Below are 15,776 nucleotides of genomic sequence, written 5' to 3'. Positions count from 1 at the left end.
TGTGTTTCTTGAAGACAACGTATGGTAGGGTTTTGTATTCTTACTACTCTAATGATGCATACAATTTTTGAGAGTTAGACATTACATATTCCCCATATATTAACATATATAAATTGATATAAATGTAGTCCTTATAGAAGAGAGTTTGAATAAAAGAAAAAGATAACCTTTTTCTCCTTTTCCCTTTCCTTCATATTTACCTTTTCATGTTTCTCTTGCTCTTTTTGTTTGGATGTCAAACTTTCCAGAGTTCTGGTCTTTTCTTTACAAACACTTGGAAATCCTGTATTTTGTTGTATGCCCATACTTTCCCCTGGAAGTATATAGTCAGTTTTGATGGATTCTTGATTGAAGACCCAGCTCTCTTCCTTTTCTGAATATCATCTTCCATGCTTTATGGTCATTCAGAGTGGAAATTGCTAGGTCCTGTGTGACCCTGATTGGTGTTCCTTTATATCTAAATTGTCTTTTTCTGGCTTCTTGTAAGATTTTTTCTTTTGCTTGGAAGCTTTGGAATTTGGCAATTACATTACTGGGAGTTGTCTTTTGCGGATTTAGTGTAGAGGGTGTTCTGTGAACTCTTTCAATGCATATTTTATCCCCTTGTTCTAGAATCTCTGGGCAGTTTTCTTTGATGATATCATGCATTATGATATCAAGATTACTGTTTATTTCTGGCTTTTCTGGTAGACCAATGATTCTCAGATTGTCTCTCCTTCCTCTGTTTTCCAGGTCAGTGATCTTTTCAGTGAGATATTTTATGTTATCTTTTAATTCTTTAGTCTTTTGTCTTTGCTTTATTAATTCTTGCTCTTTTGCAAGATCATTGTCGTCCAGTTGCCTGATTCTTACCTTTAAAGACTGGTTTTCCTTTTCAGTTATGTCTGACCTGTTTTTTGAGGCTTCGAGCTGTTTCTGCATTTCCATATTTTGGTCTCTCAGATTGCTAAGTTCCTTTTGCATTGTTTCCCATTTTTCCTGCCAGAAGGCTTCCATCTTTTTGATAATTTCCAATTTAAATTCTTCAAGAGTTGTGGAGAATTTCCATTTCCTTTGGGAGGTTTTTGAGCATTTGTTTCTGTTTCATCTTCTATCTCCTCTGTATTTTGTTTTTTTGCTCCATAAAATGTGTCCAAAGTCATCCCCTTCTTCTTGCTTTTCTTGGTGTTTGGAGGCTTTTGCAATTCTGTACTGTTTGCCATCTCTGTGGTTTTTCTTCCCCTTTCCAGTTAGAAATCTGAGTGAGGAGGACTGGCTCTTAGTGTATCTGGGACCTTCCTTCTGCCTTCCCCTTAGATCTGAGTGATCTAGGATTCTGGCTTTTGGGGGGCGTACCTTTTGATTTGAGTCCAGAAGGAGGGTTCCCCGGCTCTGTCCTATTGTGAAGTTTGAATTTCAGTCCCCTAGGAGTATTCAGTTTGTGATTGGTAAGGAAGGGTTTTCAGAGGTCTGAACTTTTGCTGCTTCGAAGCCGCCATCTTGCCTGGAAATCTCTTGCATTCCTTTAAAAAAATTTTTTTATCTCTTCCATTGTTGTTCTATTTTAAAATGAAATTTCAGTATTACATATTTTTTATTGTTCCTTTTGTATACCAGTTAGTTTTAGGAATGATTTACCTAATTAAAAGCTTTCTGTTATGGTTACATTTTTTTTTTGAAGTAAGTATTCTTTCATTGGTAAAACTGGCCTTTCTGCAGCCTTTTTTCTTTAAATCAAAAAGGGTATAAATCAGAAGTCTTCAAGTCTTCTTGATTTCTAGCTTACTTTCCATTTATATCATATTTTCAATGAATTTAAAATAGAATTATAGTTATTTTGTTAAATGGCTCAAAAATAACCTTTGTAAAATAATTTGTGTTAATTTTAGTTTTCCTAAGTCAAATGTTTATGAATTTAGGGGAAGATTAAATTTCACACCTAAGGTTTCATATAGCTACCACTTAACTATCCTTAAGTGCATTAAAATGAGCTATTGCAGTTGTTATGTGATTACTATGAAAATACACAGGTAGCCTTAATTTTATAAAAATGAAAGACTTAAACTTATAGAAGTGGTAAAATTTGTTTTCCAGAATTTGAAAGATTTTTTAAAAAAATCAATTTCCAGGCTGAAGCATGCCACATATCAGATAGCGTCACTATTGGTAAAGTGTGGTATTGTAGCTTTTGCCCTGAACAATGTAAATATCCAGATAAAGAGAGGTCATAGCTAAATTCAGAAAGTGAGTACAGAGTCAAAAGATTCCTACCTAGCTTTCGGAAAAATTTCCAATGTTATAGAAAGGGTACTATAGAATAGTTTAAATCTAGGTTTATGAAATTGGAATTTCTCCTTCTGGGTTTTCTGGTGACCCTTTATAAGTGAGCCTTTAAAGGGTGTATTGGCTTTAAGTAGAAATGTGAAAAATTATTGGGTTACGTAAGGAAGTTGTAAGAATTTACTGTGTCTTCAAACTGTTCATAACATTTTTACTTGTATCATTATAGTTATTCTTATAACTTTTTGAGAGTCATCTGCACAGAGGTGATAGTTGAAGTCATGGGAACTGATGAAGTCAGCTAGAGAGATGTAGAAAGAGAATGTATGCCTCCTTATAGAGAATACGGCAAGGATGACGGTCCAGCAAAGGACAATGAGGGGTGGCTAGACAGATAGAGGGAGAACCAGGAGAGAGCATTGTCAGAAAAAAACCAGAAAGAAGAGAATGTCTAGAAGGAGGTAATCGACAGTATTTGTAGATGTCACATTGGAGTAAAGTTTTTTTTAACTTTAAGAGAGTAGTCCTATCTATGCCAGTTCTGCTTCTGACACATACTGCCTCTTGGTCCATTGGAAAGTTGCTCCAGGTGGCTCTCAAGGATTTGGCTATGCAAATTAGTAGTTTCCTTATCAGGAGTACTCTATTCTCATGATATCACAGGTGTGTGTGGCAGAGGTTTAGGAATGAGGGTTAAACTAGGTAAAAACTAAAATAGCATTAAATTGTTGATTTTTGTTTTGATGGAGAATAGGCAATGAATAATATCTCATCTGCCTCTGAATACTACAAAGAAGTCTTAAAGCAGGATAATACTCATGTGGAAGCTATTGCATGCATTGGAAGCAACCATTTTTATTCTGATCAACCAGAAATAGCTCTACGATTTTACAGGTTGGTTTTTATTAGATTTGACCAAAATATTTCCTGTTAGGATATGAAGGTGGTAAGTCTTTTCCCTTTAGACCCTGTTACCCAATTTTTCTTGAGGCTCAAGGCATGCAATTGCCAGATGGCATTAGTCTTTAGTGCTGGAACATAGATAAGCTAACCAAATGACACAGAAACCAAACCTGATCTGTTCTTTATAATCACTGTGACCTGAACTAGCCAGTCACATACATCCAACAAAATATACATAACAGAAAAAGAAAAATTACACAAGTCAAAATTTAGAGACAAATGTGTTAACTTCTGACTGGGTTCAATCTTGATGTCGTCTGTCTAACAATACCCTTGGTGGCTTGTACTTTCCTAGGAACATGAAAATCTGATTTCAGTCTCTCAGAAGGCCCTCCACTCCTTATAAGCATTCAGGCTATCATAGGCATTACTACATTAAGGAAGAAAGAAATGATTTGCATACAATCCCTAGCAAAGCAATTTGGAGAGCTCTTCCCAAGGACCTTTGTATCCTGATCCAGAGCCATCAATAAGCATTCATTGAGCACCTAATATATATATATATATATATATATATATATATATATGCCAAGCACTGTGCTAAGGGCACTGGGTTTTGAGATTCAACTGACAGTCCCTACAAATTCATAGCACCTGTTAGTGGGACCTCTAAATCTTAAGTGATATCACAGGTCCTGTGACTGATGAAGTATCTGTCTTATCTGATGCCCCTCCTCTGCCTTTGGTGGTTTGGTATGGCTCTAGCAGTCAGACCCAGCTCCCTCACTCCAGTCTGAGCCTTGTCAGCTCTCTAGGCACAGCTTTAGCAATCTGGTCAGCTATTCCTCACTGCAGCCTGTAGCTTATTTTCCTAACTCAGCAGTTTTTACTTAGTGTTCCTTTTGCCAGAATGGTGACATCCTCTAGGTGCATAAACCCTTAAAGTTCCCTCTATCCCATATTAGATGCAAGGAAGGAAGCTTCCTTAGTGCATGCCTTTTAAATGAATACAGCCCCCAGAGTAGAGAAGAATTGGTAAAAAGCTGAAATTTCCTGTCATTTATCAAATCTGAACTGGACAAAGTTAATATTCACTGGCTTTATTTGAATGTGAGGAATATTTTTGTTAATAAAATGTAAGGAAAACTTCTAGAGAAAGGTATAATTTTTTAAAAGATAAGTTTTTTTAATATTGTGTACATATGTTTCAATTGATCATAATCATGCTTCCTTTACATTCTTTGAAAGAAAGAAAAGTCCTACAATATAGTAGTCATTTCTAATTTTTTTAAGTATTAAAATTTAATGTTGGATTAAAAGTAAACTATAAGATATTCTAAGATTTTTATTTCTTCACACAGGCGACTACTGCAGATGGGTGTTTATAATTGCCAGCTTTTTAACAATCTGGGCCTCTGTTGCTTCTATGCCCAGCAGTATGATATGACTCTGACCTCATTTGAACGTGCCCTTTCCTTGGCTGAAAATGAGGAGGAGGCAGCTGATGTCTGGTATAACTTGGGACACATAGCTGTGGTGTGTATTTTAGATGTGACCATTTTACCATAAAGTGCTGAATTGAATATATTCCCCAGCTGTTCTAAAACACAGGGTATTTTATGTTTCTGGCAGAAAGATTAGAGGTTTCTAATGGTCATGACAGTTCAATTCAACAAATTCTTATTGAGAACCTACTATATTCAAAAAACTGCCAGACACTGAAGGGGATATAAAGATTAATAAAGACAAAGCCCCTGCTTTTTTAGGCATTTGTCTTATACAGTAAATGAGAATTACACACAAAAAATATAACATTGTATAAGAGTTATAAACAGTGTACCATGGGAGTCTGGAAGAAGGAATGAATACATCCGTTTGGAAGAGAATGAATCTGGGATCAGAGGATTTAAAGTTAGAAGAGATTTTAGAAATCATCCAGTCTAATACCTTTATTTTTACACGTGTAAATTGAGATCCCTAAGGATATACAGATAGTAAGTAGTAGAGCCAGGATTTGAATCCATATCACCCTACTTTATGTTGAATACAAATTTAAAAGTTCCTGTAAGATTACTGAAATGTAATTTTTTTGGTCTTTTATTAGAAAGGAAGAGAAAAAGATTGTAGGAAGAAAGTTTATTTTTATTGAAGAAAAATAGATATTTTATTTTTGTAGGGAATAGGAGATCTAAATTTGGCCTATCAGTGCTTCAGGTTGGCCCTGGTCAACAATAACAACCATGCAGAAGCTTACAACAACTTGGCTGTCCTGGAGATGCGAAAGGGCCATATTGAACAGGTTGGTAGATTTATAAAAAGGGTAAACTGCATCATTTTAAAAATGATTGGGTGTACTTAAAAATAAAGGTAAAATATTCAACTATCACAGTGTTAGTAACATATGTTAGTAACAAATTAATGAATAGCTTCAAATGAAATATGAATCTGGTAAATGTCTTGAAAATAGCTATGAATCACTTGAACTCTAAGAAAAATGTTTGCCAAGGTTAATGCAAAACTTGCCAGCATACAAAATTCCAGCGTTTATCTGTACTTTGTTTACCAATAGCTATTTCAGCTGTTCATTGTATCAAAATTTGGTTTTAATTTCTCTTGTGAATCTTTTCCTTAAGGTGAAAGTAAACCTTTATTATTATTTTGTTAAGGAACATATGTTGCTAAAATGTATTTTATCATGAAGCACAATTATTATAATATCTTCTAAATTTTGTGAAAATTAAGTATAGGTTTCTATATTTTTGTGTCTTTTATCATTATTAATTTTGTAGTATAACCATCATTATTATATAATGAGCTCAATTTAAGCTTAGAGGGGGATATAGTGTCCCCTAAGATGCACATTGTTTCCTCCTATGTGGCTTTAGGAAGTTCATTTTAAATGTACAGTTATGAGTTCAGTCATAGTCTCTTTGTGCCCCCCAATTAAGAAAATTGCTAACATTTAGGTGGAGATTCGGCTTTCTGCCCAATTACATCATCATACATTGACATTACATTACAGTTACATTTATATCCAGTCTAGTTAAACCCTTGCTTCTTTGTGGTAGAGGCAAAATTCAAGTTTAACTAGAAATGTTTGAATAATGAAACAGTGCGTATCTTAGAATGCCTTTGGAGTCCTTAAGACCAGTATCAAGTCTTGCTTTTGACAACCTCTTGCTGTGTGCCCTAGGAAAATTACTTAATGTCTATGTCACAGGCAACTCTCAAGGACTATAGCTCAAGGACAAGCAAAATAGTTGCTGATTTATCTCAGTTTCCTTTCCAAGATTAAGGCCTCTCTGTGCCCCTGATTCCAGGATGTCTTCACCGGGACAATGCAACTATAGACATGCCCTGCCTCAAAACTACAGCCTCTTCGTCTCTGACTTCCATCTACTGAAGTTATTATGCTGTAGTTCTTTTATCAGCCAGATTTCTAGAAAAAGCAACACAGTTGAATCTACTTCTGTTTTCATTTGCTCTAAAACTTTTCAATCTGACTTAAATTGGCCTCTTTATGTAATTAAAATGGCCTACTTCAGAGTTCCTTGTGAGCTCTTAAAGACTACATCTCATGGTCTCTTCTCAGCCCTTATCCATCTCAGCCTGTCTGCTATATTTAACATTGCTGACCCTCCTCTCTTCTCTCTGCATTTTCAAGACTTCGCTCTCTCAGCTCTCTTCCCCCTGCCTGACCATTTCTTTTTAGCCTCTTGTTGGCTTATCATCTATATCATGCCCCCTAAGTGGGTGTTCCTCAAGGTTCTTTCTTGGGCTCCTAGGAGTTTAATTATCATCTCTATTAAGATGACTCAGATCTATACATCAGGTCCCAGTCCCTTCCCTGAGAGTCAGTCTGGCATTACCAATTGCTCATTGGACATTTCAAAATGGATGCCCCATAAATACCTCAAATTAAAAATATCCCCCCCCAAAAAAAGATCTTGTTTCTCACCTCTCCAAAACCCACCCTTTCCCCAAACTTTCCCGTTCCTGTTGAAGGTACCACCATTTTTCCATTCTCCCAGGTCTATAACCTCAGTGTATACCTTATTCTTTATTGCCCCCCATATATATGCAATTAGTTGTCAAATAGAATTGCTTCTTCCTCCAGAACATCTTTTGCATCAGACCCCACCTGTTTACTTACACAGCCCTCTTGCCACTTCTGTTTTAACCTAGGCAAGAGTTGCAAACTGCTTCATCTTTAGCACCATATAAGTATGAGCCCCATTTTAATTTTGCAGCACTCTCTGATGAGGTATGGCCAACTGTACTGTTATATTAATTCCATTTTCTCCTTCATTAATTAAAATAAAAGTATTTGCTGGATATAGAAATCCTTATTTGTCACTGCAACCTAATTGGTTTTTTCCACAAGTTTCTCCCCATTCTAGTCTTCCTTATACAACTGTTACTGCCAAAGTGATTTTCTTAAGTCGTAGATCATATAGTGTCAATCCCCTACTCAATAAATTCTGGTGACTCCCTAGGGTCTTTATAATAAAATATAAATATATACTCTTCTATTGGGCTATTAAAGCCCTTTATATCCTGCCCCCAGTCTATCTTTCCAGCCTCTTTGGCTATTCCTCCCCTCTCCTATAGGATGAATTTTGGCAGCTGCCTTCCCTGTTTCTTTCACACAGCCAGCACTCCGGCAACCATCTCTGAGCCTTTGTTCCAGCAGTCTTTCATGCCTGGGATGCATTTCCTTATCTCAGCATTATGGCATTTGTTTTTCTTTAAGACACAGCTCAAGCATCACTTCTACCTAAGACCTTTTCTAATCCCCCCCCCAAAATACTGAGGCCCTGCCATTGATTGCCTTCTACTGAACCATTATTCGTATTTATATATTCATATTTACTCTGCATACAGAGTACGTATATATACTTATAAGTGTGTATGTGGATGCATGTAGATACATATACACACACTTCTTGTCTATTCTCCATTAGAACAGAAGCTTCTTGAAAGTAGTGATAACTTCATCCTTTGTGTTTCCCCAGTGCCTAGCATAGTAGCTGGCATATAATAGGTGATTAATAAATGCTTGACACTGATTGTTTGATAAAATGCTTTGATTTTCTTAAAGCACCATATTAGTGTAAGTGAGGTTTTTTTTCCCCATTATGTAAATATGATTTCAAGGCAGGGAATTATATTGTTTGATTTACACATTTATTTTCTTTCTCTCCTTCCTGACAGAATATATGCTATAGGAGGTTTAATGGCAGCCTGAGCTTTTCAGTTACAGCATTTCAGTTGCTGTGTTTGGGGTCTGGAGAATCCTTGTATAAACATCTCAGTTCTCTGTACTGTATATGTTCTTTTGGACCTTTAGGGGACATAAAGGGATGAGCATTTTGCTGTTTGAGTACTTCAGAGAGCAGATAGCCTGTCAACTTCCATTCCCTTCTCCCTCAGAAGAATAGCCAGCAGACTGGAGTAAGAGATCAGCACCATAATGGATATATGCTCCCAGCATGTATTTTTATCTCATCCAGCTTACTACATGGGGTTTTGAAGATTACAAGAGCTCTTTCTTTACCTTAGAGAACAGGTTTAAAAAAAAACATGGGAAGGAAATTTTATAAAACTTTTATTAAGATCATATTTTGAGTAGAGCATTATTTAGAAATGTAAATCAATGAAAACTGTTGTTCTGCCTTTAAATCTTTGATTTTTAAATGAGAGAAACTTTCTCATTGACTCTTATGTAAATACATTTACGTGTTTTGCCCCAGTCCCTTTTATTAATGATATAATTTAAGGAATAAATAGCTTCTTTTGCATTTTGAATTAACTGTATCTTATGAAAAATATTAACCACAGTACATCAGATAAGTTTACCAAAAGTAAAGTTTTGTGTTGTGAAATGTTTATTAGATTTGGTTCAAATCTTGGGGCTGCTGTTATTTACTGGCTAGATGTCTTTGAGAAAGTCAATAGTGTTACCCTTTCTTAAGGCCAACATTCCTCATCCATCACATAATGGGAGGGGCTAAATTAAATTATCTCTAAAGTTATTTTCTCTAAATCCTATGATACTAAGTTATGGGAAAACTATAGGTATTTTCTTTCAGAATATTCATCATAATGCTTTGTTTATGATTCATTAACTTTTGTACTTGTATGTTTCTCTTTTAACCTAGGCAAGAGCCCTGTTGCAAACTGCTTCATCTTTAGCACCACATATGTATGAGCCCCATTTTAATTTTGCAGCACTCTCTGATAAGGTATGGCCAACTATACTGTAATTAGTGCCATTTTATTCTTCACTGATTTAAAATTTAAATTAAAAAAAGTATTTGCTGGATAGATAAATCCTTATTTCCTCAATAAATGCCATACGAAAGTGGCATGGTGTGATAGAGACACTGAATGTGAATAAAAAATCTTTTGTTCAAATCTTGTCCCTATTTATTGCCCATCTGACCTTGGCAAGTCACTACCTTATTTGAACCCTGGTTTCCCTATCGGTAAAATAAGGAGTACAGATGATCCCTAAGATACTTTCCATCCAAAATCCACTAGCTTGCCTGAATATGATCATTTTTCTTAACAGTTAGACTAAAGAAATCATTTAGTTGTGATAATACCTAGCGAACCCGCTTTCTAGTCTGGATACTCTGAGTTCAAGTCCAGTCCCTGACTATATTGGCTTGTGTGGCCTTAGCTCTTTCTTTAGAAGAAAATCTTCCAAGTATATATATTAATTTAAACCTTTATTCAAAGCATGTTCTAAATAGAACACTGAATATGAAGCTATCTATCTTTAATCATAATTCTATTTTTAAAAATAAGATTGCTATGGACCCATGATTTCATTACCATAGGGAACTCCCAGTGTGAAAACTCCCAATCAATGTGGGTCGCAACTGCCCTGAAACTTACAGACTCAGAGTTACCTTGGACACTGAGAAGTTAAATGCTATGTGCAGTATCACACAGCCAGTCTTATGTCAAAGGTAGGACTCAAAACTCAGGTTCTTCTTATTCTGAAGGCAGCTTTCTATTCATGATAACACTTTACTTTAAAAAAAAAAGTTTTTTAAAAATATTTTTATGGTAAAGTGTTTAGCTATGTGTATACATTCAGATAGGTGTTATATCTGTGTACATGTATATATGTGTGTATATACACACACACACATATATACATATGTGCTATATATATTATATATATGTATCTGGGAAGGGGAGGAATACTGGGGAAAAACTATAATGATGACAAAAAACAAGACCAGTAAAAACTTATTTTAAAAAAAGATTTCTGTTCATAAATTCAGTGTGCCTTCTTAGAAACATTACTGTATTTTAATTCAGTAACATCCAAATGAAAGTGTGTTTTTTTAATGGCAAAATTCTGCATATTAGTAAGAGAAAGCAGTATTCAAAATTTAAAAATGACTAGAATTGAAATAATTATATTTCCTCTAATCACTGATTGAATCTCAACAAGGCCTGTCCAATTTTCTTTGTTACAAAAATAGACAAATATTCAGATCCATTCAGTTTTCCTCTGTGTGTCTCTTTAGGACCAGACTTTAAAACAAAATCATTATCTGCTCCCTGCTAACATTAAAATCCCTGAACTCATTTTTAACAGTTTAAACCATATTTATCTCAATATTGTTTTCTTTAAGAACTTGAATATGTTACAGAATGCATCATTATTTTGAATAATCTTTTTTGCACTTATTTCTCTGTCCTTAATCAAAAAGATGTCTTTGGATGAGGTATATTATAGGGGTTTTTTTTTGTCTTGAATTATATATATACTATTCAGCTCATAATTGTATGGCCTACCTACCTCCCTCTCCACTCCCCAGTAAATCTTTTTAATTTCTAATGGGGCTGCTCATATTTAATTGGACACAATACTTTAGATAAAAATCTTTTTAAAATAAAAATGGTGTTTGGAACTAAAATCAAAACATTGTTCTTTAGTCATTTTTAGTTCTGTCTGATTCTTCATACCTCATTTGAGTTTTCTTGGCAAAGATAGTGGAATGGTTTGCCATTTTCTTCTCTAGCCCATTTTACACGTGACGAAACTGAGGCAAATAGTGTTAAGTGACTTGCCCAGGGTTACATAGCTAATGCCTAAGGTCAGATTTGAACTCGGGTCTTCTTGACTCCAGGCCCTGCACTCTAAAATCAAAATAGACACAGTCAGTTGATCTAGTATTTCTAGTATAGTGAAAACAGCTGTCCAGAGAAATGTATTCAAATCCTGTCTCTTTGTGGTAACAATGGGCAAGTCACTTAATTTTGCTGGATTTTCATGTTTTAGATCTAAAATGAAAGGTTGGACTAGATGTACTTTTCCAGTTCTAAGACCTGTGATCCTATGTCCATACAATATGCATTTACTAGGCATTTTTGACTTATGCTTGAGTGTTTTATTTCTTTCTTACAGATTGGAGATCTGCAGAGAAGTTATGTGGCTGCACAGAAGTCTGAAGCCGCATTTCCAGATCACATTGATACACAACATTTAATTAAACAGTTAAAACAGCACTTTGCCATGCTTTGATTGCTCCTCCTACCAAATATGCTCTTAGGAAGAGGCAGAGATCATAATATTATTACAGTTATTTTATTACATGAAGCTTAATAATATACCTTGTGCTGACGGGAAGAGAATTGGAGAATTAGGAAATGTACCTTAAAGTACATTAACATTTTTGAATGCAGAATTTTTACAAAGTATTGGGTATAAACACATTCAGGAATTGTTGAAGAAAGGCATGGCCTTTTAGGAGATAGATGGTAGGTGCTTCTCCGTAATGTTTACAAAAATATCTTAAAGGATTTTTAAAAGTATAATTGATATTTAATGTTCTTAGACAAGCCATCAAGTATATTAAAGAGTGAGAAGTCTAAAATCTGCTTTTCAAACTGCATTTTTATTAAGAGTTTGTGCATATATTCTATTGTGGAGATCTTATTTCTTAAAAGAAAAATCTGTTGAAACTTTTCTTATTAAATATCCTAAGAATACTGTATATTTTCTAGTTTCTTATGTATTAAAATAAATACTTAATCTATTTATCACAGATTTGTTCATTTCTTTTGTTTTATCATGTAAGTTTGTTTTCCATAAGAATTTTTAAATACAGCATTAAGAATTGATTCTGCTGATGAAATAATTACTTTTTGTTAGTTTCTGTCATTAAAATGGTATCAGTACTTTAAAATTGTTTATAGACTATTACATTGTTACTACTATGTGTAAATCAGCTTTCATGAATATAATTATTTACTGGTATCATGAAATTTAAAATCAGGATGAGATTGTTCAAATTTAGTTCTATCCCAGGCAATTTTTCCCTACTTAAATAGTTATATACATATTGCTGGATGATACTTGAACTTTCACTAAAATTTTGATTCAGGAAAATATGTTACAGGGAAAGGATTATCTCCATATGTTACATTATGACTTTAGGAGATTGTAGTTAATGGATGCATAAAAAAATGTATCTTTTATACGTCTTTGAAACATATTAGATATTTGTTATTCATTCTTTTCAGGGTTTTACAATCAATAGTTTTTAAATGAAAGACCAAAAAAAAAAAGACCAAAAAATGGAATTATTTGATTTCTTTCCATTTTTAGGTGCTACTTGTTGCTAATATTTTTTAATAATGTTATCCATCTAAGGAATATGAGGCCTGTGACAATATAAGGAAAGTATCCCTCTGAGAGGCCTTTATCCCATTAAAAGGATGTCTCTAAATAAATAAACATAAATAACTAACTAGCTTTAAGGGAATAGGGACAATTAGGCCAATGTGGATTGCAGGAGCTCCTCATTTACCTGAATATTTATTTCTGAAACCCCACAATTTGGCTGCATTCTCTTTTGGTCCAGACTTGTTATTTAATTGGTAAAGGAAACCTCCTTCACCAATGTTGAATCAACAACTGTTGTGCCATCTGTAATCTTAGTTTGTTGCCTGTGGCATTGAGCAATGAACTGATTTGTATACCATTCCACAGCCAGGATGCTTTGGAGGCAGAAACTATGAGGTAATATCTTCATGGTGTACCCTCCCTCTCTTCCTTCCCCTCGTAGATTGTTTAGGATGAAGGTTGAGAGATATGGATAACCTGTTTCAGTTCTCATCTAGAACTTGATGTTAAAGTCTTTGATAAAAGATTCATCCAATGTGAATAGATGTTTCAATAGTATTTTAGGTGTTTGTATTGTCTAAATCAGTCATTGCAGGATGGAAAGTTTCAGCTTAAGGATTCAGATTAGATGTTTTTTCTAAGGAGATCTGTGCCATATAGCTATTTGAAGAATTAACTGAGTTTTGTGGGATCTTGTGCAAATCAGTGAATGTTTTCAAAGTATTTACATCTCTATGAACAGTAAACCCATTGATAACAGTAAATTTGTGCTTTGATTTTCTGTTACACTCATTTTGCTGCAGGGAATTGAAATTTTGTTTCTCTGTATCTCTCACTAACTCCTGCTTGAGTTTTTGTGAGTTTTTGTGACTTTTTCTTTTACAAATTTCAATCCCTGTGCCCAATCTACACTGAAAAAAGTTCTCCAAGAATGTTTTGACTTGATTTCTACTTTTTCCATGTGTGCTTACTATACAATTTTTCTCTAAGTTTCTTATCTCTGTTGTTATTTGAGAAATGATGTCTTTAACTTCTGCATGAAGCTGTTTTACTTGTCTCTTCCTGCCATGTGATCTTTTGCTTGGTTTGCATTTCTCATCACCCACAGATTTAATTTCTTGTACTAACTTTTCATTGTTTCTTATCTTTTTCCTCTTGATTTTAACAGCAGTATGTCTTCATTATTTTCTCCATCTCCATGTACCAAACTACATACATTATAATTCTGGCTTCATAATTCTCTCCTAACCATATCTGAATATTTGGGTTTAGCTCCTGATTTAATAGCATTTTTCATTTCCTGTAAATCTGTTGCCTGTTGTGTGGATTTCAGTGTATAATGATTACAAGTAGGGTTTTCCTTATTGTATTTTGCTTTTGTGCTCTTGTTGTTACTAACTTTGTATTTCTTTTTTAGAAAACAGCCTTTGATCAGGTGTCCTGTCTTATGGCAGAAAAACCATTGCCTAGTTTCTCTCTGCACTGTTCTTGGCTTATAAACAGGTTTTGTGTATGTTCTAACAGTATTCAACTTTTTGATTTCTTCAATCTCCTTTTCTCTTAAATTTTTCTGTGATTCTTCTAATTTTTCCTATTTGGAAGTATGGGCAAATTTGATTAACAGTAGGGTTCTTATGTTTGGGGAGATTAATTTTAAGGTATGAAATTGTAAAAAGAAAAAAAAAGTTGTTTTTAATGTCCCAAGAACCAGAAATATTTCCACCAAGTTCCTCATTCCTGCCTTTAGCCAATGTGCTAGTGTATTTAATACAGAATATCTCAAAAGTCTATGAAAGCTTAAAACTACACTAAGACTTTTGGGATACCACATATAGTATTCATTATCCAGATTCAAACTTTACATTGTTTATTTGTACATAAATATTATAATGAATTATTTAAATTGCATGTAAAAATGAGAGTACAACAACAAAAATGAATCTACTAAAGTAGTGATAAAAAAAAAGGTTATATCTCAATTTTATGTTAATTCAATATGAACACTGCTGCAGAGAATGAGTCAGTATGGCCAAGGGCAAAACACTTTGTAGTTGACTTATTATGACATAATATAACACTGCATCAGAAGCTGTATACATCTTTGTAACAAAGTTATTCTAGGACTGTGTGACCTCTCAGGGCTGTGGCAGCATTTCTGTAGGCTAACTTTATTGGTTATTTGCTGCTATAGCTGTAGTTGTATTCAATTTGTGATGAGAAATTATTTGCTTAAAATGAAAGGGCAGCCATTAATCTTCTGTCTGGAAAGCACAATTGAAAAGGTTCATTTGAACCATTAATCTTCTATCTGGAAAGCACAATTGAAAAGGTTCATTTGTGCATTCATTCATTCCATTGTTCATTTGTTTACCAGTTATTAAGTACTGCAGCTAGGTGCTTCACGAGACATAAATAAACTACAGGTTTCCTAATTTCAGAAAGTTTACCACACCTTGGGTAGGAATACTGTCTACAAACAGAAGTATTTCTTTCATACTCTTTGATTCTCATCATGGCCTTTATGGCCTTGATAGGAGTTTTTGTCTTTGTGTCCCTAGCAGCTGGCATAGTACCTGGAAAATAGTAGATACGTCTAGTATCTTAGTTCATTAATTCACAATGGCTATGTCATTGGAGTCATAAGCTCTGGCAGCCCCACCTAGCTGTAAAGTCTTTGGGTATGGGTCCATGGATAGACTATGTACCCAGTGTTTTGAGAAGCCCTTCACTAGGAAATTATACCAGCTGAGGAGGTTTTTTTTTTGGCTTCAGCAACTCATGATAATATCTGGTAAGGCCTAAAGGAACTTTGGTTAGTAGAAGAAAATATGCCCATCAATGAAATCATAGATTTTTTGAGGTACAAAAGGGAGTCTTGGGCTAGAATATAATCCAGGTGGTGCCAGGGCGGGGGGAGGGGATTATATGAACCATTTAGAATAGCTAAAGTTGAGATGGGGGA

At 34.5% G+C, this 15,776-nt stretch overlaps 1 protein-coding gene across 8 annotated transcripts in view; it reads left to right on the top strand.

Moving 5' to 3' along the window:
* Window positions 1-12,233, top strand: part of TTC8 (tetratricopeptide repeat domain 8) — a 59,813-nt gene extending 47,580 nt beyond the window's left edge. For 6 of the 8 annotated variants that reach the window (XM_056810559.1, XM_001366544.4, XM_001366595.4 and 3 more), the window contains 5 exons: window positions 3,014-3,153; window positions 4,524-4,698; window positions 5,339-5,461; window positions 9,324-9,407; window positions 11,594-12,233. In XM_056810559.1, the coding sequence (XP_056666537.1) occupies window positions 3,014-3,153; window positions 4,524-4,698; window positions 5,339-5,461; window positions 9,324-9,407; window positions 11,594-11,710 (639 nt within the window). In that variant the 3' untranslated portion in view covers window positions 11,711-12,233. The remainder of the gene's footprint in view (window positions 1-3,013; window positions 3,154-4,523; window positions 4,699-5,338; window positions 5,462-9,323; window positions 9,408-11,593) is intronic. The other 2 variants (XM_056810562.1, XM_056810561.1) reach the window with 1 other exon arrangement.
* The last annotated feature ends 3,543 nt before the right edge of the window (window positions 12,234-15,776 follow it).

The sequence above is a fragment of the Monodelphis domestica genome, chromosome 1 (genome assembly GCF_027887165.1).
Source record: "Monodelphis domestica isolate mMonDom1 chromosome 1, mMonDom1.pri, whole genome shotgun sequence".
NCBI classification, from domain to species: domain Eukaryota; kingdom Metazoa; phylum Chordata; class Mammalia; order Didelphimorphia; family Didelphidae; genus Monodelphis; species Monodelphis domestica.
This window is presented reverse-complemented; position numbering and strand designations above follow the sequence as displayed.